The 27,571-nt window shown below is 38.4% G+C and overlaps 1 protein-coding gene across 2 annotated transcripts in view; it reads right to left on the bottom strand.

Annotated features, from left to right (window-relative positions):
* LOC114648101 (peroxidasin) overlaps positions 1 to 23,086 on the bottom strand; it is a 241,956-nt gene extending 218,870 nt beyond the window's left edge. For both annotated transcript variants that reach the window (XM_028796918.2, XM_051924571.1), the window contains exon 1: positions 22,748 to 23,086. In XM_028796918.2, the coding sequence (XP_028652751.2) occupies positions 22,748 to 22,944 (197 nt within the window). In that variant the 5' untranslated portion in view covers positions 22,945 to 23,086. The remainder of the gene's footprint in view (positions 1 to 22,747) is intronic.
* Positions 23,087 to 27,571: the final 4,485 nt, after the last annotated feature.

The raw sequence follows: 27,571 nt of genomic DNA, 5'->3' as shown, positions 1-27,571 counted from the left end.
AAATCCGATTGGAACGGCCGCGCGATATTTTATAGGTCCCGCCCTCTCTGTCTTGTGTGACACGTCAGGCAGCCTTTGAAGCATCTGCTAGAGGCCGGTGACGCTGCCACTCATTCCGCCCTTCCCTGTACCTCCGCCTTGTCCGTAATATGCGTTTAACTTTCTGTCATAACAGTGGGCAATCAGCAGAGTCTCCCCAGGAACTGATGTAATGTGTGGCATGCAGCTGATAATCGTGGCTGTGGCGTCTCTCCAGCAAGTACTTTGCAGTTCCCCAGCAAGTATTTTAATCTGTGCTGGCGTGCAGCTGATTATTGTATGTGTGGCGTCTCCCCAGCAATAGATTTTATGTGCGTGGCCACGAGTACCCAATCAGCACTGTCCCCAGCAATGATGTCCTTTATTAAAGAGTGCCCCGCGCATGTGCACTTCACCAGAAGACACACACACGGAAACATGGACGCACACAGGGATTTTATTAAAGAGGATTAAATGAGGGCAAAGATTTAAATGACTGCTCCAACTACCACCCTATTTCTTTGATGAATTTTGATGTCAAGCTGCTAGCAAAGCTACTTGCAAGATGGGTACAGTAAGTTATTCATAAATTGATCCATTCATATCAGTCAGGGCTCATCCATCATGGTGCAGTTAATGTTAGGAGGCTATTGCATGTCTTAGATATCTAACATCCCCAACTTTGTCTCATCTGATCTCTTGCCTCACTGTAAACACTGAAAAAGCATTCAACTTTATGATCTGTATAGCCGGTGTTGATTTACATGGGTTTTGGAACATGCTTCATAAATATAGTTAAAACACTGCACTCCTCACATATGGCATTCATCATTATTAACAAAAATATTTCCTTTCATTTTTCTATTTTTTTAACATTTTATTGAATTTATTTAAAATCATAAAACATTCCATACAAGCAAGTCAAGTTTTACAAAACTAGGTTCGAATTAAATCAACCCCCACCCATCAGAAACAGTTCTAGGCCAACAGAGTAAAACTTTAATAGTAGGATAAATAAATAAATACATAAATAAATAAATAAAATAGAAAAAAAGGGAAGAGAATCCACTTCCTCAATTTAAATGCTTATTCTAAAATGTTATTGATGAGATCCTGCCAGGTTTTAAAAAAGTTTTGTACAGATCCTCTAAGTGAGAATTTGATTTTTTCCAGTTTCACATAATATATAACATCAGATACCCACTGACTTAGAATAGGTGAGTTAGGATTCTTCCAGCTGAGCAAGATAAGTCTACGTGCCAATAGTGAAGTAAAGGCAATCACAGTTTGTTTGTCTTTCTCCAGTTTAAGCCCATCTGAAGGTACACCAAACACAGCTATTAATGGATTAGGAGGGATTGTGACACTAAGGCTGTCTGAAAGGCATTTAAAGATTTTGGTCCAAAATGATGTTACTTTGGTGCAGGCCCAAAACATGTGGCCCAGTGAGGCTATGACTTGATTGCAACGTTCACAGGTTGGATCTTGCCCTGGAAACATTTTGGACAATTTTAAACGAGACAGATGCGCTCAATAGATAATTTTAAATTGAATAATCGTATGTTTTGCGCATATGGAGCTAAAGTGAATTCTGTGCATTGCTACCTTCCACTCCTTTTCTGAAATTTCAAGTGAGAGATCATTTTCCCCACTGTACTCTGTGATCTTTGAAAGGGAGGGAATTTATAATGTTTTTATATATTACAGAAATACTGTCTAAGACTGTTCAATATTTTTTCTGGAATAGAGGTAGGTGGGAGGTGAGGGAAATTGGGTAGATTTTGTTTAGTAAAGTTTCTAATTTGGAAGTAGTGAAAGAAATGTGTTGCTGGAAAGTTAAATTTGGAATGTAATTGTTTGTAGGATGCAAAGACGTTGTCTATGTACAGATCTATAAGTGATTTAATCCCGAATGTTTTCCAGATATTAAAAACTACGTACGTTTGAAAGGGTGGAAAAAGGTGGTTATCATGCAGAGGTGCCACAGATAAAAGCTCCTCTATCTTAAAGTACTTCCTACATTGGTTCCATATTCTGAGTGAGTGAAGCACAATTGGGTTATTAGTATATTGGCGATGAATTGTATTTATTGGGGTACAAAGAAAGGAATATAATGAGGTACTGCAGGATTTTAATTCTATTGCAGACCAGGCCTGTGTATGTTCATGTATTTATGTCAATGTCCTTTTATAGTTTGTATATTTGCCACCCAGTAATAAAACTGAAAGTTAGGTAAAGCCATGCCACCTTCTGCCTTAGGTCTTTGTAGGGTTGCCCTTTGGATACATGGATGTTTTGAATTCCAAATAAATGAGGTTATGACTGAATCTAACTTCTTAAAAAATGATTTTTTTCATGTATATCGGAATTTTTTGAAATAGAAAAAGAAGCTTAGGAAGGATATTCATCTTGACAGTGTTAATTATTCCAGCTAAAGTGAGATGAAGGGTAGACCATCTATGCAAGTCTTGCTTAATTTTTTCTATGCAGACAGCATAATTTTGTTGATAAAGAGCTTTATGTTTACTTGTGATGTTTACCCCGAGGTATTTAAACTGATCTACTATGATAAAAGGGAAGGTGTCTAATCTAATATTGTGTGCATGAGAGTTCACTGGAAAGAGAATTGATTCTGAGACCAGAAATCTTTTGAAATTATGTTTGTGGTGTTAGGACTGCAGGTACAGACATCTGCATATAGAAACTTTCTGTTCAAGTCCTTCTCTGATAAACCTCTTTATCTCATAAACATTTCGACAGTGAATTGCCAGTGGTTCGATGACAATTGCAAAAAGCAGTGGTGACTAGGGGCATCCTTGTCTGGTACCACGTTCTAGTTTGAAGTAGTCTGAAATAATATTGTTAATACATACTTAATTTGTCTATTTTTAAAGGTGCCAGTAAGTGCTGCATGCTACCCACTATGTTATTTAATCTTATATTAGAGCTCCTTATCATGGGTCTAAATGTCAATGACTTAATTACTTTATAAGGAGTATAAGACTCTTACAGCACTAACCGTACAGCAAATGAAAGCATGAGAGTAACGGATAAAAGGGGTATTAGGAAAGCTAAAAGGGAATTGGGAAAATATTGCAGAAAAGGCAAAACAACAACATTTATTTATATAGCACATTTTCATACACATAATGTAGCTCAAAGTGCTTTACATGATGAAGAAAGAGAAAAGAAGACAAAATAAATAAGAATTAAAATTAGTGAACACTAATTAATATAGAATAAAAGTAAGGTCCGATGACCAGGGACAACAGAAAAGACAAAAAAAATTTCTTTCAATATTCTAGCAGTACAAAAATAATGAAGGAGGAGAGGATTAGTAACAGTAAAGGCAAACTACAATGTACAGACAGTGAAACAGCAAATACTGGAACTTGCATTTATCAAAAGTTTAAATTTGCAAAGAAGTTGATAGCCACCTCAAATTAATAGAACCTACTAAGTAGGTACTTAGAGTTTTGAATATTGTGGAGGGAAAAGTACTGCTTAGATTAACAAGGTTGAAATGTAACAAATCACAAGGACCACGCATTTATCATCTGCTTGAGAAAGTTAATGAGTATATATATAAACCTTAGAGGCATATTTTCAAAAATCTCTGCACAATGGGGAAATTCCTAAAGACCTGAAGCTAGCAAAAATTACCCTGTTGTATAAAAATGATGATTGGGTTGATCCAAGCAACAATTGGCCAGTAAGCTTAAACAGCGTGATGTGCTAGGGCAGCTGCTGTTTTTATGTACATAAATGATTTAGACAATAATATTTGGTTAATGATGCCAAACTAAGAGGAAGGGATAAAAATGTAGAATAGAGTAAATAATTTCAGAGGGACATAGACAGCATACAGGCTTGAGAAAATTTATGGCTGATGAAATTTCACGAAAAATAAATGGGAGGGGGCGGCATGGTGGCGCAGTGGGTAGCGCTGCTGCCTCGCAGTTGGGAGACCAGGGGACCCGGGTTCGCTTCCCGGGTCCTCCCTGCGTGGAGTTTGCATGTTCTCCCCGTGTCTGCGTGGGTTTCCTCCGGGCGCTCCGGTTTCCTCCCACAGTCCAAAGACATGCAGGTTAGGGATTGGCGATTCTACATTGGCCCTAGTGTGTGCTTGGTGTGTGGGTGTGGGTGTGTTTGTGTGTGTCCTGCAATGGGTTGGCACCCTGCCCAGGATTGTTTCCTGCCTTGTGCCCTGTGTTGGCTGGGATTGGCTCCAGGAGACCCTGTGTTCGGATTCAGCGGGTTGGAAAATGGATGGATGGATGGATAAATGGGAGGTATACTTCTTTATATAACTTATTTGTATACATTGTTCTGTTCAAACTTTGTCAGCATTTGGTTGTTTTGCCCTTTAATAAACAAATCACAAAAAAAAGTATGTTCAAAGTAGATTCATGAAAGGGTGCTGTTTGCATCATTGTAAATTAATTCAGATCATATTCAATCAGTGTTACACAGGAATGAGCAAGAAATATAGGACCAGAAACTGAACCTGGACTCAGCCCATTTGAATGTCCCCTCACCATTTTAAAACATGCTATAAAGGTAATTAATTCCTCAAAGTTGCCTCATTGCCTTCTACAGAAGATAATTTGAATTCTACCAGTCAATTTGCTGTACTTTGGTAAGCAGTAAAACAAAAGTAAACTTTTTAGTGCAACTTTTGAGTGAACAGAAAAATCTCAATATTATCATTCTGACATTTTGACTTTAATTTCAAATAAGTATGATCTTCCTCTATACAAAGCAGTGACGAAAAAAGGCAAATCTGAAGCAAAATCATCTGAGTCATCAGCAGATCTTACTCTAAAAGTTATACAAGGAGGCAAACAAAGGCAGGTTGGGGCTTTAAAATGTTCACTCCTTTAAGGATCTACATCCCAGATAAAAGTCAAGCTGTTTTCTACAAATTCTTTTTTTCCTATTTTCACATTGTTTTGTTTTTGACAACCTGGAATGAAATTCCAGGATCCAATATGTCCATATCATTGTGATGTTACTGTGGCTACACAACACTGTAGGCACAATCACATGCAGATGGAGTTGTTTTTTTTCCAAAAACAACAGACCCCAGTAACAGTCTGAAAACAAGGTCAAAAGTCAGCCATACACGGAGGCTGTGAAGATTTATTCTAACTTCCAGGTCCTGAGTGATTAAGTAAGGTCTGTATAACTACTTTACTCCTAGTGAGCCCTAATACATCAAAAGCAGAAAAAAGTCAAAACAAAAAAGAAGAAAAACGATACATGAAAAATCTACAAAATATCACTAGTGCGAAAAAGTAGGGCTCTCAATGCACAACAGAAGCAAAAAACAACAACAGCAGTACAAGCTGGCATATAGGTTTGTAATACGTACATACTGTATCAGAGGAGCTGATAATCTTTACTTTTGTTGAGGCCTGCTTTTACATTAGGGGACAATTGACTGTTGAACCCACTTAAGCACAACCCCATGACCTGATGATGTAGCAGCTACCTTGCTCAAAACAGGTCAGGTCAACAAACATAATAAAAATACAAGATAAAGGATATAAATGGTAACAAGCACAAAATGTGCTCAACTTGCTTACTCCCCTGACAATATCAAAGATCATTGACTTCTGATTTATTTATTTTTATTTTTTTTTTAAGAAAAGCTCTATAGGGACATCATACCTTCATCCCATCTCTTTTTCAGTTAACCACTCCCCTAAAATCTGGCGTTACATTAAAATGTATCATTCTTATCTGGGAAAGTGGAAAAAGGAGGTTGGCATGCAATTACATAATTAAAAAAGAAACTGAGAAAGGAATAAGTGGAATGAATGTAATAGATGTAAGTGGCTAATTTAACATATTTTACTTCTTCAGATGCTATGTTTTCAAATTTAGGTTGCATAACTCTATAACATATGTTCTCAAAAATGCCAATAACTGGCTAAATCAAGAGCATAATTAAATGTGTGTATGATGTTGTGGGATTCTGCTCATTCGTAATCTTCAACATGTCTCCCACTTACAGTTGTCCAACAACAACATTTATTCTTCTGCCACCAAAAGCCCATTTTAGGCTTGATTATTTTATTTTTTAAGCAGTGTCCAGGTTCTAGCCCAAAGCTCTTTTACTGGGTTACTTTATTATTCTCATTGTGTTCGGTTACGACCATTTTCTTCCCTTTTTTGGTTTTAAACTCTTTGGGTGGTTCCACTATAACATTCATTGTGTTTCTTATGAGACAGGTAACCAATTTATTTTTTTATTTTTTTGCATGCTCCTCATTACGTTTTTACCTGCTGCCATGTTCCTGTTTTTGCTTGAGGGAGATGTTAACCTTCGTATGTATGATCATACATCTTTTAAAAACCCACCTCAAAACTTTGAATCAATTGTAAATCAGACAATTCATTCACTGAGAAGTATAGCTCATTGAGTAAAGCAGCAGAAAATCCTCAGGGCTACGTCCATACTACTATGCTTTCATTTAAAAATGGTGTATTTAAACAAAAACAATCTCTGTCCACACTAGCATTTATACATAGTTTACGAAAGTAACTATATCCACGCTAAAATGACCAAAAACACATATGACATAGTTGTCTGCATACACTGGGCATGCATGCAACACAAAACTGGTGCTCTTTAAAGGGATAGTAACACCACCAGCTTTGTAACTTATTGCAGAACTGTAGTGATCAGTAAATTATTTACCTTTGACACATGTATGCAGCATTCAAACCGTGCAAAACACAATTAGATGCATGCAGAAGAAGGAGAAGAAGAGGGGAGAAACGTGTCCGGAGGCAGAAGGACAGGAGGAAGGTGGGAGAGAGAGTGGGACTGAGTGTTGGAACTTTGAATATGTGCTGAGAGAGGACATGCAGGTGGTGGGTGTAACAGAGCAAGATGCAGAAGACATGACGATATGGAAGAAGATGATCCGCTGTAGCAACCCCTAACGGGAGCATTCGAAAGAAGAAGAAGAAGAAGGTAAGCATCACCACAAGCGCCATGGTAAACAACTCCTCAATGTCGCTTTGTTAGAATACAGTTTTCTTCCATAAAGAGTGACCAATCAGAGAATGAGATATTGTAAAGAGCAAAATCCAATCAGGGAAGGGATTCACAATGAGCATGAATAAATCAGAGTGAGATTAGAGTATGTGTTTTCAAAAAAATTGCCTATTCTTATCAGAACACTGAGGCTCCATTTTCAGAATTCTCCATTTTCGAAGGTTTCAAATGCCAGGGTGGTGCAGTGAGCTTGGTGAGGTCAGCCCTCAGTTTCTTTCAGTGGTTTTAATTTGCATAGGGTGAAGTTTGCTGACCTTTGTAAAGGCTGGTGCCAAAAACAAATGCTGAGTCAGCCACTTAAGCTTATTGATGTGCTACTTCACAGCCGAGAGACACTAAACTATTTGCCCACAAGCGGTGCTTGATGTGTAACCAAAGTACTGGCAGTACTCTGTTTAGTTAACACATTTTCCTTCTCCTAATCTGTCCCTTTGAGGTCTGAGTATGTATATATTAGTATATGATATCAAAGGCAGCGGAGGTCCCCTTGAAGCTTCAAGCTAACAATCACAGTGGCACAATACTACAAATATACCTTCACTCGCCACATTCATGTTCGTGATGCACTGATCAGGCTGCCTTCAATCAGGTACAGCACACTCATGTTAAACTAGCTAAGCAAAGAAATCTCACTTGCCTCCTGCCGAGAATATGAATGCCTGACATTCTTGTGAGGAATGCAAGATTAAAAATAAAAGTGACAGCTACAGTTTGGCACTTTGGGGAAATTTCTGTAAATGTTTGAAGCCAGTCAACAATGTTTACTTCCATCAATGATGCGTCCAGCCTACTGGCAATAGACAATATTATCGACCTTTAGCTCCGCACTAGTCCATTCCAGATTAAAGATGAAGCTTATAGAAATGTAATGTATAAGAAAAAGCCACACTTTAAGACCTTGGTGTGCTCCTTTCATCACTTACTACCAAGAACTTATAAATCACCTGTCAAAATGATGAATAGAAAAAAAAGCCTCTTCTCATTTTTGGGTGTTAGCTCGAACTGCTACATGGATAGCCCCTCTGGGTTACAATGGCGCCTCAAATTGCAGCTGGGCTGTATGGGAGATAGTATTTGTTGGCACATCCCTATTGGGCTCCAAGGATGCCACCAAGTGGAGCTGTGGGTGCTGCAGAGCCCTACCTTGGGCTTCCACCACAAATGGGAGTAATTCCAGAACTCTCTATGAGCCACTTGGAATGCTCCTGGGTGCAGCTTAAAATGGAGCCAGCTGCCTCGCAGAGACAAGCCAAGAGTTAGGAAGAAAAGGGATGAAGCTTGTCAGTGGAGGAGTCGTGTTGTGTCGTGTTGCGTTGAGTCGAGTCGAGTCAGAAGGATGGAAAGAAAGAAAGAGAGAGAAGAAGAAGTACTGTGTGCTGCATTCTTTGGCTGTACTGTAGTTGGTGCTAGTGGAAAATGTTTCCTACTGAATAAAAGCCTTTCATTTTACAGCACTTGTGTCGGTGTCTGTTGTGTCAGGTGTTTGGGTGGCTGGTGTGCCCCCTGGTGATTCACAGTACATTGTACAATAGTAATGAGTAACATACTGTATATTACAGTTTTTCTTACAACAAAAATACCATTCTCACAATTGTTCACCAAATCCTCACAGCAACAATGCATGTTGTCAGAGCACACTCACATTTTTTATTTTTATTTTTTTAAACAAACAGCAAATGCTTAGGCACATATTGGCCAACTCTAAACACATTCTTCATTGCATAGTGCATTTCTCATTCAAATCTGAGAAACTCATCATAATGGTTTAAACATACATCAGTCAATTCAAAAACCAACTCCGTCACACTGAAATGGCAGGTCATTGCTGTAAATGACAACATATAAAACAATTCATACATGCAGCTTTTAAAATTCATTCACACAGGACAAAGCTGATGAGAAGGAGCGTAGAGCAAATGTTTCTGCTAGTGTTTCTTCTGTGTCAGACAACTGAAAGCACATGCTGTCAGCCTCTCTCACAGGTGCATATCCTTGGACTAATTTATTCTCAAGCACATAAGCTGCTCCTTTGTAAGTTACTGCAGTGTATGGCGCTACATGCTGCCACACAGGGACAAGGCATGTTGAGTGGAAGGGATCCAAGAAAACACAGGGTGTAGGGGACAGAGAAAAGGGAGAGGGAGGAGTGGATGAAGGAACACCAGAGTAGGTCCAGAAATAAGAGCCACAATTGTTGATCATATAGTCAACCATGGTCTAAACAAGGCTGAGGCAGTGTGATAGGCACAAGCTCAGGTGAGGCGGTCAACTGTAGCATCTATACTGCGGATACTTCAGAATAAGAAGAGGTACTGAAAATGCTGTACATCCATGTTCAATGCTACACCAATATTGTACCAATTCACTACTACAGTTGCACATACTGTAATTGCCATAGAGTATTGAAAAGTATGTCATATTGAGTATAGTGATCTATTCTCTAACATCGCAGATATTACTGAATAATCTATGGCTTTTGTCCTTTATATGTAAATGGTTAGCTACTGTACATTCCTTATTGCCTGAGTTGAACCACTGCCCCATGCTGGTGGAAGAGCCTCAGTATTTACTGCTGACCAAAAATTGGAAGTAATAAATATGGCGAGGGCAAATAATGCCATTTCTGTCTGGGAGATCCAACATACTATTGTGGAGGAAAATACATTTGGGAACACAGTGTCTGTTAGCTTGTCAACTGTGGACTGTGTATTGAAGAGTCATGTAGTGACAAAAGAATGAAATAGTGACGGGGTAAAGAAGCAAAGGCATCTATACATACAGGTAAGGCCATATGCTATTGTTGTGTAGACACATGCCTACACACTGCCATGTATTTTGACACTATATTTACTTGGAGTATACTGCACTGCCAATTTACAGTAAGTGCTACCATATTCAGAATGAGTTTGTTGATTTACATGTATTTGTTAGTTTATTCAAAAGGTATTGGAGCTGAAGGGCACTAAGAACCTGCACACATTTGTGTATGCTGATGAGGCCTTTAACCTCAACAAGGTCTGACGACGTAGCCAGAAATCTCAGTGGGCACTGGGCCACCTTAGATGTGCCTGGACAATGTGGCAGCAACATCACAATGTCTGCTATGATGTCTGAACTGAGTGTGCTCACAAAGGTCCAACTACTGGGCCCCTCAATACACATCAGCTTCTGCAATTTTTGGACTGGTTATTCAGTGCTCTCATTCCTGGAATTGAGAGAGGAGAGGTTGCACTAGGCCTTCCAAATGTTCTGGTGGTCTGAGACAATGTACGATTTCACCACTCTACTCAAATAAAAGCTTGGTTTGAGGGGCATCTAAGGATGTTATACTCGTTTCTGCCACCACATTTACCCTTCCTTAACCCAGATAATAAAGAATTTTTTTTCTGTATGGAGGCAGAAGAGTACAAGCACCAGCCCCATAACCAAATGTCAGTGCCAGAGGAAATGAGGGCTAGGTGTGGAGACATAACACCTAAAGCACCTAAAGCATGTCGTGGATGGGTGTGACATGCTAAAAGATTTTTCCCCCTGTGCCTTGAAAGACAAACTATAAGGTGTGATGTGGATCCAGTTCTGTGGCCTGAAAGAAAGAATAGATAGCGCATAAGGGGGTCTGTTGATACTGTTTCATTTGCAGGATACTTTTCCATGTAGTTTTTTCCTCAGTTCAAACAGATTTGTTTTTACAGAACATTTCCATTTCCTGTATAATTTTACTACAATTATTTTTACTTGATGAACAAATGTATGTGTGTATACTGTAAATTCAGTAAATGTGTTCTACAGTTACATGTCATTACACAGTATTTTATTGGTTTCACCTTTGTGATGACAGCAGTATTCCAAATGCTACGTTTTGATGAACAGATAAAAGAATATTGTGGTATACAGTAAGTCACTGTAAATGACAAGCATTGTGTAACTATTTGGTCAAAGTGTTGTAGAAATGATAAACTTTGTGCATTTTTTGTTTTGGGAAATGCTTCCCCAGTTGTGAGAAAGGCTTTTTTGATGTGAGAAATGTGTCAAACTGATTAAGAAAAAACAGTGAACAGATTCAACTGCACATTTAAATAATTAATTGGACTTCATCTCATTATTATTTTTATAATAGTCTATATTTTTTCACTAGTAAGATACTAAAAATACAAAATGTTTTATAATTGAGGATATGGCAGCAAAATAGAAACGCTCATTATAAAAATTGTCAAGTCTGGTCTGGTACTGGTGACAAAGATTTTCATGCGGATGTTTGTGGTTACATTCAGTGCATAAAGTGGTAAGTGAATATTTGTTAAATAACCAATATACCCAGCATCTCTCCTCTGCACATGTCCAAACCAACACAATCTCGCCTCTCTGACTTTGTCTCGCAACCTTCCAACTTGAGCTGACCCTCTAATGTCCTCATTTCTAATCCTGTCCATCTTCGTCACACCCAATGCAAATCTTAGCATCTTTAACTCTGCTACCTCCAGCTCTGTCTCCTGCTTTCTGGTCAGTGCCACCATCTCCAACCCATATAACATAGCTGGTCTCACTACCGTCCTGTAGACCTTCCCTTTCACTCTTGCTGATACCCGTCTGTCACAAATCACTCCTGACACTCTTCTCCACCCATTCCACCCTGCCTGCACTCTCTCTTTCATCTCTCTCCCACAATCCCCGTTACTCTGTATTTTTGATCTCAAGTATTTAAACTCATCCACCTTTGCCAGCTCTACTCCCTGCATTCTCACCATTCCTCTGACCTCCCTCTCATTTACACACATGTATTCTGTCTTGTTCCTACCGACCTTCATTCTTCTCCTCTCTAGAGCATATCTCCACCTCTTCAGGGTCTCCTCAACCTGATCCCTGCTATCGCAACAGATCACAATGTAATCAGCAAACATCATAGTCCATGGGGACTCCTGGCTAATCTCATCTGTCAACCTGTCTATCACCATAGCGAATAAGAAAGGGTTCAGGGCCAATCCCTGATGTAATCCCACTTCCACGGTGAATGCATCCATCAATCCTACCACAGACCTCACCACTGTCACACTTCCCTCGTACATATCCTGTACAACTCTTACGTACTTCTCTGCCACTCCCAACTTCCTCATACAATACCACAACTCCTCTCGAGGCACCCTTTCATATGCTTTCTCCAGGTCCACAAAGACGCAATGCAACTCCTTCTGACCTTCTCTATACTTCTCCATCAACACCCTCAAAACAAACATTGTATCTGTTGTGCTCTTTCTTTGGCATGAGACCATGCTGCTGCTCACTAATCATCACCTCTCTTCTTAATCTAGCTTCCACTACTCTTTCCCATAACTTCATGCTGTGGCTCATCAATTTTTTCATTAGAGACTGAATATATAAAATACAAATCATTCATGGCACCAATGCACAGGTCAGTACTTTTAAATGACACTGACCATTTGTACTGAGAAAACAGATATTTGAAGAGAGCAGACTCCTTCAGCAGGAGTGACATTGGAACATCACATTAGTGACTGAAGCTAGACCTTTTTTACTGCAAAATGTCCAATATATGTTTGCTTTTACTTAATGTAGTGTTCCAGTAATTCTGAAGTAAGTACAAGATGTTCTTGTATATAATTTTCATTTGCTGCCAAATGTGCTTCATATTACTGTTGAATACTTACTTGTTTTAAGAGTTGAGTATGATGTTTACCATCAAACTGGGCAATGCAATGGAAACTTTAAAAAAATCAGAATGATTCCATTAATATTTAATTATGCAAATACACAAATTCAGAACCGTAATGTACTTCAACTTTGGTCTGCCATGGATTGCAACATGATCTCTCTCGATTCCTTCATAGTATTTTGTGTTATTACAGATCAACTATTATTTCTTGATCAAATTCTAAAAAGACCACCACTGCCTCTGCCTTTATGACAATTAAAACTCTAAACATTTCCAAGCTGTTCCATAATACATCATGCATCCCCTCAGTTTCATGCTTAAAGTAAGAGGTAACTAATCTGCAGGTACTGCACTCTCCTCTGTGCTTTCCAAGCTATGATTGATGTTATCAATGATTGGTTGTTAGGGCTGCTTAAATTTCACAAGTGCATGCATAATCGTGGATTGCCAAAGCCCATCTTAAGTTAATGAGAGACACTTTGCATTTCTGGAACTGACTGAGTCTTGATAGGAAAATAAGGCTTATTCAAGTGAGGTTTAAAGCTAAGTTTCAATTTCATAAGCGTGTTTCGTGGAATACACCCTGGTATGTGTATACAAGTTATCACATTGAGTAAAATGCAAAATTTCATCAGACATTTAAAACTATGTTTTCTTGTGTTTCTAATATTCTGGTTGCAAACGTACATGTTTGACTTAATCCAACCACTTGCTGCTTAGAAGTATAAACTGCTGAAATTAAAATCCTCTTGTCAAAACTTGTAGATAGCCGCTTATATTTAGCAATAAAAAAGTCAAACATCTTTTTGAATGCTTCCTTATTATTTCCTGTAGTATTCTAAGCATAACACATAACAAAATTACAAATAAAAGATAAGCCTGAAGGCCTTCAGCATCAGGAAGAGAGGTCATAAATGGCCAAATATACAAATGCACTACTCCGTATTATGCCAAATCTGATTAAAGAAGTTAAAAATATGAAGCAAAAATCTAGTAGTCATGTATAGCACAATAAAGACAAATAATTTGTTCAGTTGACACCTTAAAGATAGACAGATAACATAGATACTTTATTAATCTCCTCAGGGAAATTCAGGAGCACAGAACCATCCAAATGCTGTGTACCAGGATGTCTCATGCCTTAGGTATTCAACTTAGACCACAAAGGGCTGCAATGTAGCTTGTCTCTTAATAAGACACTAATCTGTAAGTCAGACTGAGCTCATGTTTTGGTCTCAAGTTTTAAATTCACACCAAGAATTATGAAAAAGTTAACAGCTTCAACTTTCTGTACTATTTAAGAAAAATGTAATTTTTGTCAGGAAATTTAGTTTACCAAATCATACTTGAGGCTTTTTTTCATATTTTGCTCATTATCATAAAATGTGTGAATTGTATTAGGCAGCCTGTTATATATTGGCTGGTAATACTAAACTGGCCTGGCGTAAGAGATTGTGGGAATGTGGGCAACTGTGCTGTCCAATGAACTGACATCATGTTTGCGGCTCCTGCCTATTTCTTGATGCTTCCAGGATAAAATGCAGCTTTCTGGAACACTGAGTTGTACTAAAATTCCTTGCATGCATATTTTTCACAGAGTGAGAAAAATTTCAAAAATTGTAAACGAAGCATAATTCCTTTCAAAGGAACAATGTCCATCTCAATTCAGCCCATTTGGACTTGCGAAATTTTTGAGTAAGAAGTGTGTTTTGTGCTTTACTAAACAGTAGAATTATTGTGTCACTGCATTATGTTATGTTTAAAATCTCCTTGTAATGCTTCATTAATACTAAAAAAGCCAGTTACATTAGAATGGATTCAATGAAAAAGTTTCTATTCAGGAGGGTAAGAAGAAACAAATGGAAAGCTGCATGTTATTTACGTACAAAGTACTGCTTGTCAGGGGAGATGCAACGATTCTCGACAATAACTGCAAGATCATTTATCATGACTTTGGTATGTGCCTATAGGGAGATGTTTTCCATTAAGTTCTAGTCAAACATTCTGCTAACAATTTTCTTTTAAGGAGTCCCAGGTGTAAAGTATTTCCTCACTCCACATAAAATAATGCGGCAGAGTAAAACTAAATATTGTATATTCCAAAAGCATAAAATTCTACTTCTTAGGAAAATGAACACCATACATGCATTCATTTTGGGACCTGCTGAATCTCGGGAGATGATTGCAGCTGGAGGTAGTAAAGCAGACAATATTCCTCTAATAAAGTAATGTTACGCTGTCTATGTGGGTGTACCATATGCATGGCTTCGCCCCACGTGTGCTTATTGACACACCGATAGCACGCACAGCAGATAGTGCTGCTGCCTCCTGCCTTCACAGACCTGACTGCCTTTCCTCATCAAATCACGAACCAAGTGCAGGTTGTATTTTCTTCCCTTGTCCACATGGACATCCTCCTATCACCCAGTTTCATAAAGTTGCACATGTTAAATTCAATTCTGACTCAGAACTGTCCCTGTGTTAATGAATATGAGTGTGCTTCTGAATATGCTCAAAAGACTGCTGTTCCATCCCTCGTTAGTTGTTACATTGCACCAGAAGGTGCAGTTACAGGGTGCAGATCCTCAGGATCCTGTCATGAAAATAACGTTTACATATATACTCAAATATCTCAAGTATACAAAACATTTGTGTCACTTGATCTAATTTAATTCATTCTGAATTTTGAGGTACATAATGCCTAAAATACACAAGTGCATTTCCTCCAGGTACTCCTCTTCCCTTCCAAACCCCAAAGATATATGCATTTTAGTTAACCGATGGCTCTAATTTGTCCTGTGTAATGAGCATGGGTATCTTAATACTGGCATCCTGCAGTGGATTAGTAGTCCATGTGGGGATGACTCTGGCTCCTCATGGGCTCAAAGAATGAGTGGATCAATAATGTAACTATTTTATACAGTGAATGAATTAGGAAAAGATATGAATGGAAACAAATCAGAATATGGATCGCACTAAGGAGAAGGGTATGTCGAAATGTTTGCAGCTCTACAGAAACTAAATACTTCTGGAAACACAGCTAATTTAAAAAAAACAACAACAAGGGGTTCAAAGCTTTCATGTCTCCAATCAAGAACACAAAGCAATCCCGTGGCTCAATGGGCTGTGGACTCTGCCAGATCTATTTTTCCAGATGGGATGAATTGAAAGCCATGGAAACCTGCCGCCTCCACCAATGACTACAAAATTCTACTAAGCTTCTAGGATGACTTTGTTTAATCACAGCCTTCACTTTGTTCCCATGAAAGAGAGACTCATGTAAACCACGTGTTTCTAAACCACTATAAATTACATTCTAAAGTACTCCAGTAAGCTAACCTTCAATTTCAGCATTACTGTTGAAAAAGATCATTTCATCATCTCTAGTGCCTGTCAAAGGGTGTAAGAACTTATTTTAATCTAAATGTAGTCAGAATTAATTCTGCTAATGATGACAAACAGCCATTTTTCATAAAGGGCAACTTCATAAAGTCTACAAAATGCTAACAAATTCTGCCTCACTACTCCATCCTCTGTTGTCTCATATCAAAACACTTTACTACAAAAGAGATAAAATACATACTGTGTACCGTACTGAATGGCCCATGCCGAAGACCATTATAGATTTGATCTTTTATAGGAGAGTCCAGAAGCACATCAAGTACCACTCAGTTTATAAACTTAACTCATATGAACAAAACATAACATTCTCAGATATGTTCAATCTAATTTAAGGTCTTATATGATGTGACTTCTACTCGTGGGGTCTGTCAGATGTGCTGGCTGCAGTTTGCTGACCTTCCAGCACAATCACGCTTGCCTTTTTCTCTGACAGCCAATTGTGAGTTGCCTGATGGAACCAAAGCTATACAAAGCGTTAACAGGTAAGGCCCCTTTTTCTACTCTGTCATGACATGTAAAACACAAGACATCAGACAGGTCAGCTTCCCTTCTGTCTGTGAAGGTCCAAAGCGCTTGTGTTCCTTATTCCTGTATTATATACATTGTACTTCTGGATGGCCCTTCATTGGTTGTCAGCTCTCATACACACAGAGCTTGCCCCTACGACTAAGAACAAAATCAAACAGGCTTGAGTTTGTTGAAGCAAGTTATGGACAAGATGGAGTAAGTCACGGGGTATGTCACTTTACAAAACCTGCTTCACACGAGTGTACCACTAACTGCCCCCAATTCTCTAAGATTATGTAAATGAAGGCTTTGACTGAAAATCATGGAAAAGTTACGTAATGTGAAATGGCCTTTAAGGACCTAGAGTCTATCCCGGCAGCACCAACTGGAAGGCAGGAGCCAGCCCTAACACTGACATCTTTAGGATATCAAAGAAAAAAAATGCATACCAACAGAAAAACCCACACGGTGTCCACAAAAACATCAACCAGATGTTGAATCCATGATGCAGCAGCACCACCCATGGCACCAATGTGCTGCCCTCTAATTCAAATCAGTTATAACTGAGACTCTCCTAGAGCTGCAGGCCGAGTCTCTGTAGAAATCCTGACGCAGCATGTGACTACCACTGGAGCCAGAATACCTGAGGCTCGTGACTAAAGTTTCAAAACTGCCACTGGGTCATCTGTCATTAACAATAGAAGCCAGTTCTCAGGCCCTCTTTTTTTTCCTGCTCCTAGAGGAAAAATATTGGACAAATAGCTTAATAACTTTGATCTCAGATATTTCATGTTTTATACTTATTATGGCAATATACGTGAGGAAGAACTTCGATCAGGCTGTGATAAATTAGCTACAATTGGCACCAGATGTGTCTTTAAAATCTGCTGAATGTCCTTTTCAGCACACCTCACTCATAGAGTAAATATACATTTATGATATTTAAAATTGAAAAAAACAAAGAAATCACTGTAAAAATGGCTGAATAAAAGTTAATTTTGAAGAAAACATGTGAAGTGTTAATTGCCTGAAAACATTCCTTTATGAGCCAAGTGTGGCTAAATGCATGTTTTCCCCAAAAGAACAAAAGTCTATGCATTCAGATCTACCACTGTGAACTTTTGTTGTAAACGGCGGTCATACTAGATGGGTATTATATCTGTAATAGTTAAAAATACCATTTCCAGCAGATAGACATAAACAATAACTCTTAAAAGCAGACCTGCAGACAGATTTGGAATAAATTCAACAGATAAGAATTGTAACAAAAGTTAGAATGTATCCACAGCAATTATCTTGAGTGTGAAGAAAATAAAAAGATATTTAAAAAAAATTACTGCTTGTGTCTAATAAAAACATTTCATTACCGGATACAAATGGAATGTTTGACTACCAGGCTTCATGGAAAGAATGTTAAATTCAGCAGAGATTTAAAAGCTTCCTTCTAGCCTGCTCCTCTTGATCCTACTATACATACAGTAAAACATGTACCCCCTAAACAGCCAGACTCTCTTCTCCATGCAGGTTTTCAGTTTCAGACACACTGCCAACATTGATTTCACAAAAATATAAATCAATACACCTTTTGGAATTTTTAATATTAAAACACAGTATAGCTGCTTTTGTATCAGGCTGAGTACTTTAGACAACAAATGACAGCGGCCAAAGTCCACAGGAAATGGAGTCAGATAGGGACTGATGGCATAGATGAATCAGTCTATGATAAGCAACATGGCAAATGGCAGTAAACACAACACAAACACTAAAAACAGCAGGACTGGTTTTTTAGCAGGTAGCAAGCACTGGCAGTATTACGTTAAGCTGTTAACCTGGCAGTGAGACCGCCTGTCATTAAATATTAGTGAACATTTGAGACTTTTTTGTCTTTTATTTAGTATTGTTTCACTCTCTGCTTACGTTTTCATTTACCTTTCTTCAGGTATCATCCAAAAACTGTTTTTTTACAATGAAAATATGTCTCATAATTTTAAAAAGTTGAACAAGGGACGTTCAAAGAGTTTCCACACTTTTATATTTTCGTTGGAAACGGTGAAGACGGGAGGAGTAGTAATTAAGCATTTAAAAGTTGGTACAACGCTGGGAAAATTGCATCGCAAAAGAAGGTGACTATGTAGAAAAGTGATGTCATTTGTTTTTGAAATTCTTAATAAATAAACGTTTTGAACATCCCTCATATATGTAAGGCACTAGATACAGTATGTATGTAATTATCAAAGTTCATGCTTAACTCTCCTTTGTTTGCAGGACTGTTTTTTTTGCATGTATCAAGCAAAGGCAGTATTAAGTTAAGCTGTTATCTTGGCAGTAAGGCCTCCTGTCATTAAATAGGGGTGGGCATGCTATTAGTGAACATTTGAGACTTTTTTGTCTTTTATTTAGTATTGTTTCACACTCTGCTTATATTTTCATTTACCTTTCTTCAGGTATCTTCCAAAAAAACATTATTACATACCGGTAATTATAATTCTATCTATTATATTTTCCAAAATGTCTGTGCAGAGGTGATGTCAGATCTGTTGAAGACAAATCTCTGCATGTCTTTCCAGCTAGTGCAATGCCAGGACTTTCCACCTAAATGTTTAAACTGCAAGACTTACCTAGAGGAATACCTCTTCCAGATTACGGCATTCTGTGTTTCAAAACAGTATATGTGCTAAACTGTAAGTGAGACTTCTGAACACATAACTGCTGTTCAAGTGTCACAAGGGTCTTTGTGAAGAAACACAATTGCAACACCATGAGGGTGTAGCCCACCCCTAATCAACTAACAGACACAAATCACAGTTAAACTCAGGTAAGGTAAAAGCAAATGTGTCATTTGGCCATTTTCCCTGGTGGACACGTCTTCAGCCAATGGTGTACCCTTCCATTTTCTTAATCCCATTAAAAGGTCATGAGCAGTAAAAGATGCTATAGCATCAGACACTATTTAGGAGCCAACAGTAAACAGGAGGACATTTTAATGCACACACATTAGCACACACCCATTCACCCCACACCATCAATGTGTTATCTTTGTATGGATGTTATCAGTCCTGTAGGAACAGGCTGGCCAGTACCTTCTAAAACTATTAGTTTAGGGTGTTCCTTATCAGTGACTGAATGACTGATAAGAATCCTCATACAAATTAAGACTGAGTACACATGTAGGGAATTATAAAAGGCAGCAACTGACTACCACTCTTACAATTATAACTTGTAATCTTAACCCAGACATTAATTTAAACACTTTACAGCATTCGTGATATTTAAGAAAACTCTGTTTATGTGAAGATGGAAACCTGTACCCTTTCTTTGTGCTGCCAGCCTAGTGAGTAAAGTGTTTGACTTGAAACCACAAGCTTTCAGGTTCCATCCCTGTTTCTGATTCACTGTGTGAGCCTGAGCGAGGGACCTGACCTGACTGTATTGCAAGAATTAAATCATCACAAACAATAGTACATTACTGTGCATCTGCACTCATCAAGTAACCATTACAAAAGATGTATATTAATAATTGTAAAGAATAAATTGCAACTCTCTCATTTTATTACTGCTGTAACAGCATGATGCATAAATAAAATTATTACTTAATTATTCAGCTCTGGCCATAACCATGGTCGAAAATACAACACATTTAAAAAAAAAAAGCAATGTTGTGGATATTAATCAGCCAATCACTTACACGTGTGCATGCAAGAAAAGGCCCTTCAGCATGTGTGTATTGCAGCTATCAAAGAGCTTGATATTAACATGAATGAGCACTGCTATCACCAACTGAATCACTGAGAGTAAACCTCCTCAACCTTCAAGCAGGGGCCATAGCTGGCAAAGGGCCTGAACGCTGATAACACCCATTCAAAGGTGTGAGGAAAGTGATCTAATTGTCTGCACTAAAATGGACAGCATTAAACTGAAAGTAAGGTCCCAATGCAATAAACTCTGAATCTGACAACAAAGAAAGATGATCCTAACACTCTTTTCATTGTAGTTCTCTTTAATTTAAAATGCTCTCTAATCAGCCTTTAAACACAACGCACAATAGACCATATCTCTAACTAAAACTATTGATATATTGCAATTAGGCAAATGTTTCAATTTATGGCTATAATTGTAGAGAAAAAAAATTACAAAAGTCTAACTTTGGGCAAAGGTTTCTTAATACAATGGACAGCTGAGAAACAGTTGTAGCTTATTGCTTAAGACTTTACAGTTCTTCAGTTGAACCAATAAGAAATAATTTACCCACTGGGCTTTTCTTAAGTTTCTTACAGCTTTGCTCATTATTCTGCTGTTAAAACTTCTATTATAAGAAACTGAACCCAAACGTAACACACATATTCAGTTAGTGGTTACTCATCTCTAAATTTTATAAATACAATGGAATAAAATCACTGCAAGGCTCATACTACAGGAAGGCAGAAAAGACGATTCACTCAAATTAATAACAGCAGTAGTTTTTAAAATAGCGAGGCATGTTCAACAGCAGAGAAAGACAGACCAACTGAGATAGATAGATAGATAGATAGATAGATAGATAGATAGATAGATAGATAGATAGATAGATAGATAGATATTGTTAAGGACATTACTTCACTATGTATGCCAGAAGTAATTGAGCAGTGACTTTTATATTTTTCTTACTTTTATTTTAATTTACATTATCAGTAGATTTTTGTATTTTAAAAACCTTGATCTTGTGTCAGAAGGCATGCAACTCTGTGGATAAAAAAAGGTAAAAAAATTGTATTGAAGTGAATGGACAGCACTTTGAACAACCATTGTAATTATTTGGTTGTCTAGCTTTGAAAATAAAAACTGTATAGTGACCAATGACTGTACCCCTAACACTAACAAATAAATAATTAAAAGTACGACTGTAGTGATTGCCGGTACCACTATCTACCGTTTTACTTCTAAGACACCCTGGATAAATCACTACTATGGCGCTTTTTTGTGTATCTGTCATTATTATGTTTTAAATTAAACAAAAGGGTATATTTATTGCCTCTCTACTTACCACCCCGTTCATTTTAATTAAGACCACCGCTGCTAACGGCCTGTCACGGACCGCTCTGTCCCGATCAGTCGCCTCGTGTCACCACACAACACCAGTCGATGGCTTCGTGTTTTGCTTAAACGGGCCACATCCACGCGTGGCGACCTTGTTGTGACTTCTTTACAACACAAGGGACGACACTGCGTATTTGTTGAATGATACGGCGAAGTATCTACCTATTAGAAGTCCGGATTCCGTAGCGAACACTTATAACATTATCGCGTAACATTTATTTGACAGCTAATTTTGTTCGCTATCATGACTTTTATTTTTAATAGTTAATATGCAGAGTATTCACGACTCTAACTCTTTTACTATTTGGCTGTTTTAGCAAAGCACAGCAGTTCATAGTTGGACATGCGCTTCTTTTTGTCATTGTGTATAAAACAACAAATTACATGCATGAAGAGGTGACAGACTTCATGTACTCAATCCGACTTCAAGCCCTCTGGTTGACGCGAGGAACGTGATCAGAATCCGCCATAAAGTTTTCTGGACTTTCTTGTGCGATTTCGTTCAACAAAGAATTTGCAACTTTTGTTACCAGTGGATTAGCGAGTTGGAAGTCACGGTGCAATTTGCTGCTTTTCTAGCCAACAGGATGGAATTTCGGAGAGTCCGAAAACAAAGCGCATCAACTGGCCGAACAACACCTCCTCTGAAGCGGAACGGGTGCCACCCGGCAAAGGGAAAACGAAAAATAGACATCGTTTCCATAAGGCAGGAGTGGATACCTCATGTGCAAAAGAAATCAAATATTAACTTTGTTCCACAAATTAATCAAGTCTGGAGTTGCTGTCACTTACTGATGTCTTTCAACGTCCCCTAAAAGTCAGTTTCAAAATGTACAGCGATCTCTTACATTAATGTCACTTTTATATGCATGTTAGTCATTTCCAAGTTATCACAGATCGCGTATTTCTTATCATTTTCAATAGTTACTTCCACTCTGCCAAAACTTTTTCCTGCACTCCCTATGAACACTGACGCCCCCTTCCCCCAATAACCAAGGAAAAAGACTTACAAGATTGTAGTCTGAGGAGATACTGCAGGTACATTTTCCAGCATTAAATGCATACATCTGACGGTGGTCCGAAAACAGAGGCATCGACTCGGACACGGAGCAACAGGCTGAGGCAGAAAGGCGCAAAAGAGAATTCCTAGTGCGGGTAGGAAAAGGGAAAAAGAAGAGTACGATGCGGCGGCATTCCGGAGCGCCATTGTGAGGGGGTCCGCGGCGCCGAACAGCACTCAAGCAGCCCTCCGCTCGCTCGCTCACTCACTCGCTGCCTCACTGACAAGCTCCGGTCGAGATTTGGGGAAAGCCCACCCGAGCAAGTCAGTCCTCTAGCCCTCCTCGCCCCCCGTCTTCCTCTCCTCCTCCTCCTTCGCGTTTTGCTGCGCAGCACAAGTAGGGCAGTGTTACAGACTGTTACAGTCAATCAAGAACAAAACAATCCGAGGAGTGGAGCACAGGACTTGTTCGTGCTCCCACATTAAACGTTTCAGCAATGACGAGGACGATTTTGCTCAGAATACCTTATTTAAAATAAAAGGTCTTGCTTTGTGAGTACAAAAATGCTGTAATGCACCACATAAATCAATCGGTGTTAATATTATATAGCGCCTGTTATAGCTCATTCATCAACTTGTCCTTCATGTAAACCATAAACAAAATAAGCCAATGAGCAAGAGGCTGAAAAGGAGTACAGTAAATCCCAGAATCTGAAATTCTCCCAGTCCCCGTGGTGGCCGTGGCAACGGGAGTGGAAAAATCCTCCATATTCACATATGGAAAGAATAGCAAATGGATAATAAATTCTTAAAGCAGGGTCTGGATTTGCAGTTCCTCGATTAACTGAGCAATGCTGCCATGCAAACCCGTTCTCGCTTTGTTGCTTTCAGTTGCCGCGTACCTAAATATCTGTTACTGCTTCAGCAATGATCAGACTGCTGAATTTATGTATGCCTGCGATAGAGGGGTCAAGCAGGAACGCTACCAGCCCTTTTTAAATAAATGCTAAAACTTATCTTCACTCATTTTATTGTACACTTCGTTCCTGAAGAGGGCTTTATTCCCACTGTGTCAGAAGCTCTGAAGTTAGAAGGTTTTGGGGAGTCTGCCTGAAACCCCTGGCGTTGCTCATTAGGACTTTAACAACATGCTGGTAGGTTTTTTCATCTATTTGATGTGCACGCAATACATCCATTCTTCTGACACTGCATAATTACGTATGCTTCCTTTTTTTATCGTGTGACATTTTAGGTAGCTTGGGGAGCTTATTTCCTCTTTGAACAATGTGCATTGTCTAATAGGCAGTCATTTATGTGTTTACTTACCTGGTAACAGCAGAGCATTGGGGTGTCTCTGTAATCCTTTAAAAACAGAAACACAACTAGATCTAAACATTTGTGGTGGAGTATCCCTTCATACTATTTATATTCATAAGTATGAGCATAGATTATTTTTAGAAGTGAGTACAAAACAGTGTTAGACCCAGTGGGTGACGCTCCTGCCTTCCAGCCCTAGCAAGCTGAGTCAGACTCCCAGCCCGAGCGTTGTCAGTGTGGACTTTATGTGTTCTTCCTGTCCATTCATGGCTCTTTTTTCTTCAGAGTACTTTAGTTCTCACACCCCAGCAACAGGCAGCTGGTGTTGACTGGTGAATTTGCCCCCATATGTTTGAGTGTACGTGAATGTCCCCTCCCATGGACCAGACCTCCACCATGGGCTTGTTCCTACCGGCCTGTCAGGGTTAGGCCAGCCTGTTAATATTGCCACTTTTAGCAATATGCCCCCCTCTTTAATATTCTGGTCTGGAGCTGGGGCTGCACCCCCATATATAAGCCCTACTAGGCTTGAGATAATACACATAATCCACATACAATATGTGTTGTGATTTGGGCTTCACATTACAATCATCCCCAATGTAGCACATCCTCAGGAAAAGAGAAAAAAAATGCATAAATAATATTATTTTAAGAAAACTAGGGGGCTCTGCCCTCTGCTCGCCTCGCTCACCAACCCCCGGGTGGGCCCTACACACTAGCAACTTTGCAGCTCTGCCGCTCGCGTATGGGGAACAGATTTAAACAGATAGTTATTTTCATGACAACTGTTACATATGCATAATAGAACTAACTATTTTACATTACGAGTAATTAACCATAGTAAAAAATAGTAAAATGTAATAAATTGAAAGAAAATTATGTTTCCTGTTGCGTTAGAGGTATTCGTTGCATTATATGTTTTCGTTCTGTTTGGCTTTGAAATTAACACAGAAATACTTTTTAATCTTACACTTTTACTGTAAAACTTCAGTAAAAACAATATTTGGAATTAACTTTTTGGCAATATCACATTCAATTTTGATTCCGTGTTTGGATTTACCTCGTGAAAACACAATGTATAACTGCCTGTGAGTGAATATTCTCTCTAATAAATAAACCGACTTTTTCGAATGTGTCTCCCTGTGATTTGTTAACTGTCAAAAGCAAAAACTATTCTAACGGGAAACTGTAAACATTTTAATACGAATGGCATATCAAGATCTCTTTTCGTGTTTAATGTTATGCGCAGAAGATATACTACATTACCTTTCTTGTTGCATGTTAAAATTTTACATGTCGGAATTGTTTGACCAATTTGGAATACAACTAATCTTGTTCAATTGCATAGCCCATCACTCATTCATAAATTACATAATAACATTACTATACATCCTTCTTTCAACAGTAATTCGGCTGGTGGAAGACCAGAAGGTGTTAACTGTTGTAGATATTCTACAGGATATTGTAAGTTGATGTTTTCATCTTCCGCATTATGACCACCGACTGTTTCAGCATAGTCTATTGATACGCATTTAACCAATTTACAGTGTAACCGATTGACAATTTTTACATTAATTCGTTTGACTTCATCGTTTCTCAATGCTTAGATTGCCCGAGTACTCATTTCTTCTGTTGATAACCCTTCAGGATGAAATTCCTCAGTAAGATTTGGACATAATAAGTCTTCTTTTATTGGGAACTTAAAGTGAAGAAAACGTAAAAATTTATAAGAGCTGAGAGCGCAGGAACTGTCTGACAAAAGCATTCACACGAGTGAGAGGTGAGAGGACCGTGGGTGTGAGCCATTAACCGGAAATGGTGGAGAGGAGGGTGGGACTTGAAAAAATCTCTTGGCAAAAGTCTTGTCTCAAGATTTTCTTTTATAATCGAAAGATATGTGAAAAATGAGAAAAATATTAGCTTTATAAAATGAAAACACTCAAAGCAGGCATAAAAACAATGAAAGTGTGTAAATTCTTCGCCACTTGTTTGATTCTCCCCCACAAATTAATGTGTTTTCTGATTGTAAGATCGATTGTTTCGCTCATCCTGCATGCTTCTCTTAATACCCTGGCAGTTTCAAAACTCTCTCCCTTTTTAACTAAACTCACCTGGCGCAAATAGAGCAGACATTAAACAGATTGTATTAAGTAGATTGTACATGTACCAGACTTCCTAAACAATTCAGAAATTGGCAAAGTTTACAAAATTACATAATCAGCATGTGTACAATACAATATGTGAAAATCAAGAAAATAAATGCCCATATCATGCACTGGTATTCTCCAGCATCACAATGTACATGTGCTGTTTTCTGCTTTGGTGCAAACTGCATTAAATGAAACTGGAAACTTTTACAATAAAAATATGTTTCATAATTTTAAAAAGTTGTATGAGAGACATTCAAAACGTTTTCGCACTTTTATATTTTCGTTGGAAACAGTGAAGTTGGGAGTAGCAATTAAGCATTAAAAAGTTGGTACGACGCTGGGAAAATTGCATCGCAAAAGAAGGCGACTATGTAGAAATGTGATGTAATTTATTTTTGAAATTCTTAATAAACAGAGTTAAAAAAAAGTGCAGAAACTTTTTGAACATCCCTTGTATATTTAAGGCACTAGATATGTATGTAATTATCAAAGTTCATACTTAACTCTCCTTTCTTTGTATTTTGTTGTATATATTGTTGCATGAAAACGCCACCCTTATCAGTGTGCCACCTGAGGTGACTGTCGCATTGCTTCACGGATCAGGAGGATGAAAAAGCACAACACGTGCCAGGAGTAGATATCCTGAAACTTTACAATACAAAGCAGCGCATGATGACAAGGTAATTCAGTTGACTCATCAGATAATGTAAATAACTGAAACACAAAAATGAAAGAGATTAAATAACAGCAAATTATTTTTATTCTAAACAAGAAAATGTAAGGAAAGATCAAAGCATATGAAATGAACAACATTTACAATAAAACTTGCGTTGGGCTGTGAAATGGACTGGCACCCATCCAGGTCAGTTTCCTTCTTTGTGTCCAGTGCTCCCAGGATAGGCTTTAATCCTAAATGGATTATGCAGGTTTAAGAACAAGATGGGATAAAATTCTACTTGATAAGGAAGGAGTAGCACTGTCCATTTCAAAGCCAGCTCAGTTCCCTACAGCATGAAATGATAACTGGAATTTAATTCAATTTATTTCAGCTCAGTGTATCTTTGTATAGTGCTCTTGATGGAGTGCAGGCACAGAGCAATGAGACACATTCACAGGCAGATAACAAACACAACTTTACAAATTACTAATTACATAATAAGTACACTGACTGGTGCCCTGCCCTGGGTATTGATTCTGCCTTATGCCCTATGCTTGCTTGAATAGGCTGCACCAATTTCAACCCTGCTTAGGAATTAGCGAGCTTAGAAGATTGTATGGTATGGTATGGTATGGTATGGTTCAAAACTTCTTTTTCTTCTTCTTCCTCTTCATCTTTTCATAATTCTATGCGGGGGTCGATGTGCCTG

This window comes from Erpetoichthys calabaricus, chromosome 3 (assembly GCF_900747795.2).
Source record: "Erpetoichthys calabaricus chromosome 3, fErpCal1.3, whole genome shotgun sequence".
Classification (NCBI taxonomy): Eukaryota; Metazoa; Chordata; class Cladistia; order Polypteriformes; family Polypteridae; genus Erpetoichthys; species Erpetoichthys calabaricus.
This window is presented reverse-complemented; position numbering and strand designations above follow the sequence as displayed.